The sequence below is a fragment of the Arachis ipaensis genome, chromosome B10, assembly GCF_000816755.2.
Source record: "Arachis ipaensis cultivar K30076 chromosome B10, Araip1.1, whole genome shotgun sequence".
Taxonomy (NCBI): Eukaryota; Viridiplantae; Streptophyta; class Magnoliopsida; order Fabales; family Fabaceae; genus Arachis; species Arachis ipaensis.
The window spans coordinates 1,503,881-1,508,383 of NC_029794.2; the positions used below are offsets into that span (position 1 = coordinate 1,503,881).

The 4,503-nt window shown below is 34.2% G+C and overlaps 1 protein-coding gene across 1 annotated transcript; it reads right to left on the minus strand.

Moving 5' to 3' along the window:
• Positions 2,359–4,070, minus strand: LOC107622440 (60S ribosomal protein L18a). Its single transcript, XM_016324320.2, has 4 exons — positions 3,914–4,070; positions 3,717–3,832; positions 3,530–3,593; positions 2,359–2,863 (listed from the first exon to the last, which is right to left on the minus strand). Exons 1-4 carry the CDS (start codon positions 3,926–3,928, stop codon positions 2,522–2,524), a joined length of 537 nt encoding a protein of 178 aa, XP_016179806.1. The 5' UTR covers positions 3,929–4,070; the 3' UTR covers positions 2,359–2,521.

Genomic DNA, 4,503 nt, shown 5'->3' on the forward strand with positions numbered 1-4,503 from the left:
ACAGCAAATTTGAGATAGACGACACATAACAGCAGGCAGTTATATATTTCAAACAACTTGGTCCATTAATTTAGTTCACATTCACAAAAAATGGTGTGCTAATAATCACTAGTTGAAAATTGAAATGATCTGATAATAGTTAATCAGTTACTAAAAAACAAATCTTAATAATGCCAAATTTGTAGTCTAAAAGCAAAGTTAAGGATAAGAAAAAGGTTTAGGACTCCACTATTGAAGTTACAGTGATCATTATTACATTATGAGCAAAGATCAAAACTTGAATGATTACGTTGCAAAAAGAAAATTAAAGAAACATAACAAAAATGGTTCAGCAAAAGAAAAAGCAGTTATTAATGAATACATTATTTCTCAACAAGAAACTGTTAGTTTTCAAGTTTGAGGAGTGTTGAAGTTAGTCCCATATTAAAGAAAGCAAGGAAGAGCAAAGTAACTAATTATTGGCAGCTAAAATTCTTACTTGTTAGCTCAGAAGGTGTGAAATGAAAGATAAAGAGCAAAAATGCAAGAAGCAGCATAGATGAAAATGAAGAGATCATTATTACTGTTGTGACTGCTAAACTGATTATTCACCCCCCTTAGAAGCAGTAGTGCAGTCAATGAATGGAAGAGCAGTAACATAAAACAAAACGATGAAAAAGCGTGCATGCTTGAAATAAATATGCATTTTTGAAGGTACCAACAGAATCAGAATGTTAGAGGAGCAAGACCAGGCCTAAACCTAATTACTACCCTATCTTCACCTGTGTTTTCAAGCTAATTAAATATACTTTAAGGCCAATGATAGTTCTTTGGATAGAAAACTTTTAAAAGTTGATGAAATGGGAGGGTTTTTAATTTGTATAAACTTTTTTAATATAAAAAAAAGGAGCTTAGAAAGAGTATTACTATAAATAAAATGTTAATCCATGGGCACTACCATCTCCAACACAAGGTAGTTGAATAGTTGATAACAGATTAGATTGATATTCGGCAGAAGTGAAAATTCAAAAGATGGGGACGGATCCTATCACAAATTCAAAAGGTGGGGTTGGTTGACATTGGCATTTCATGTGTTGAAATTGTAAAGGAAGTCATGGCCATATGACGTGTGCCATCTGTCATGCTCATACATACCATGCCATTACACAAAGAAGGGAACAAAGTTAATAATTGTATAAATAAAAACCATATGTACACCACTTTTTATTTTTATTATTGAGATTATGGTGATGTTTTTAAATAATGTGAAAAGTTGGTGTGTTTTTTTTTTTTTTTTTATGGTTAATTATAAATCTGAGGCACACAGTTTTGTGGTTTAAAATTTTTTTTTTTTAAAAATACAAATCTGAGAGTCAGATTTGTGGTTTATAATTTTTTTTCCCAAAACTAACCTATCGATTTGCTTATTCTTTAAAAAAAAATCTCAGTCCACGCAAATCTGAGACTCAGATTTCTCTATTATCTCAAATTTGACCCTAAGTTTTGTTTCCAAAAATTTGTGAATTTCAATTTTTAAAAAAAATTTATCTCCGTATTCATAGAAAACACACCATTTTTCCATAATTGAATATAACACATTTTAAACTTCCATAACTCAAAAAATTAGGCTATGTACACTTCAATTGATATTTCTAAGATCACCCAAAAAAATGATATTGGTATCGATTACAGTGCATGGTATTGGTAGAGTCCCCGGGCAGTTTAATTGGCCCAAAACCCCATGCGATGAATTAAGGGAAAAAGATATCATCACATTGTTGCCACAAAGTAGCATTGTGAATTTGTGATCGATATTCAACTGTCCAGCGTAAGGTGGCACACTCCAGGAAAAAAGACACTAATAAAAAACACAACTTACATCCAACTTAAAACATTAAGGTGTCAAGTTAGTGGGTCTCTCATCTTATAAACTCCTCACTCTTCCTTACTTTTTTTGATGTGGGACTAACTCCATACACTCCTCACACTTGCAATACTAACAGTTGCAATACTAACAGTGGGGACACGACGTGGTTTCTGCATTTGGGACTTCGGGGTGAGGCCTGAGGAGGACCAATATCGCGCATTTTCTATGGTGAATGCACGCATGGTGCACGTAATCTTTGGGCTTTGGGGACTCTAGGGCTAATTAAATAATCTGAGTAATGTGGTTAATACTTAATATAAAAACGTTTGGAACTAATTCGGATATTAATGCAACAAAAACTTCTCTTCACAAAAATCCCTTGAAGGCTATGAGAGCTATTAACTTTTAAGCAAAGGAAACTTTCCGACTCCAAATACCAAACCAAAACTAAAAGAAGTATGAGAAATTTCTTTAAGGCTTGAGATCGAATAAATTTCATGCAAGTGGTACCATAGACAGCAATATATACTTGCTTGATTCTACTCAATAATCAAAAAAGATCACGTCCAACAAAATAACATAAAAGATTTGAATCCAACAATAGTTTTAAATCTTCTTAAACAAAATCTGGTAATAAAATACTAGAATAGTTTGTAAACTCGTTTGTCACCCACATTACATAAACAAGTTAGGCTTCTTGGCCTTGTATGTGGTCTTTAGCTTCCTTGTTGGTGGCCTAATCTTCTTGAAGACCAATGGGAACTTAATCTTGGAGTTGTGGAATTGTTTGGTGCTCTCCCTCTTGCAAAGCTTAGCTGGAATGGTGGCAGTCTTGATAATTTGAATGCAGGGGAACCTAACCCTGTGGCGAGAAGCCATCTCATTGTACATCGCCTCAACAGCACCATTTAGAGTGGTGTCACGATACTCCTTATACATATTGTGGTACCCTGTCCGACTTTGATAGCGCAACCAGATACCATAGTTGTTGATCTTGGTTGGGTTCTTCTCAAAAATCTGTAGAACAAAAAGATGATTAACACACACATATACTTAATGCAACAAAGACTGAACAATAAACAGGCCATTGCTAATAGGTGTGTTTCCACTTTCGGAAAATTACATCTAGAAGTAGCATACATCTTTCAAAGAGTACATTTTATATATTGCAATAACAATGATCTAAGCTTCATTGTATATGAGAGGTTATAAAAACAGGAATTTGAACCTATGAAACCTAGTGGAAGTATCCTACCACCATAGATGTAAATAATGTAACACATCAAAAATTCTGTTCATCAGAAATGCATGCCCTACAGTGGATGAGCATAAAGATTTCAAGGGATCAACATCCTTACATGCATTTTTGAGATATAAAGGCAATCAAAGGATAATTTTGCAATGTTTGTGCATTGCAAATAGTTAAAAAAGAAAACATATATATTCGCTACATTTAACATAAAAAAGAACTGGTATAACTCAATAATTCAGCATCTGGAACTAAGATATTTTTCCTAAGCAGTAGTAGAGAACTTTCTTGGTTATTTTTAAGTCATAAAGAAACACGTTTTAGCAGAATCATACATCTCTTTCAAAATGACAAGCGATTCTACCTCCAAAAAACAGCTAATCCAGTTTCGACATCTAAGAACATTTTACACTGACTCCTAAGAGAGATTTTACCTCATTGATGGCAAGGACCTGACCATTGCTCTTCTTAACTTTCTTGAGCTTCCTCAGAAAATACCTAATTGAAATCAACAGGAGAAAGATCTAAACCATGATCCAAACCCGAAAAATCTAACAGGAGAAATAATCATGCAAAAATCTAGATAGGAGGAACAGAGAGAGAGAGAGAGAGAAAGGTTACCAGAACTTGGACTTTGCGCGAACCTCATTGGTAGCCCAGAGCTTCATGCGGTAAATCTTAGGGTGCTGATCTGACTCAGTAGGGAGAGCCCTCCCGACGACCTGGTATTGGTGGAACTGCAAAGCAACAAAGGATCAAAAATCAACTCAATCGAGCAACGTTGATATCGAAATATAGATAGTGCGATTTTGACTCACCCTGAAGGTAACCATTTCTGAGAGTACGTGATGAACGCGAGAAACTCTCTTTCTGGCTGTGGTGTGAGGAAGACGAAGGAACAAGGGGGTTTTAGTTTCGGCTTTTTATATATGAGGCGCCAAGAAACCCTAATTCAGAACACATTGACTCGGAGCTCCGCTGGACCGTTTTCCAGGCCCAAATGTTTTTTTTTTGTTTCATAACAATGGCCTTCTTCTCTTTTGTGACCAGAAACAAAACCCTTTTAAATATTAAATTTATCACTACCAAAAACAGCACAATTTAAAATACCTTTAAAAAATAGGTGAATACTACAATGAAGATTTTATAATTGTCTTCATGTGAATATTTTTTTTTTTACTCTTGGATGATGGATTGTATGGTTAGATTTTGATATTTATAAAAGTGTTGTTTTTGTTTAAAGTGTGGTTAAATAAATAAACCACACTTTTAACCAAAACATTTTCATGAGAAGATATTTTTGCCATCTTCATTTTAGTATCCACATAAAAAAAATATATATGAATCTAAACTATGAAGAGCACGAACACATGCTTAAGATATGACATGGCATCATCGACGCATTAAT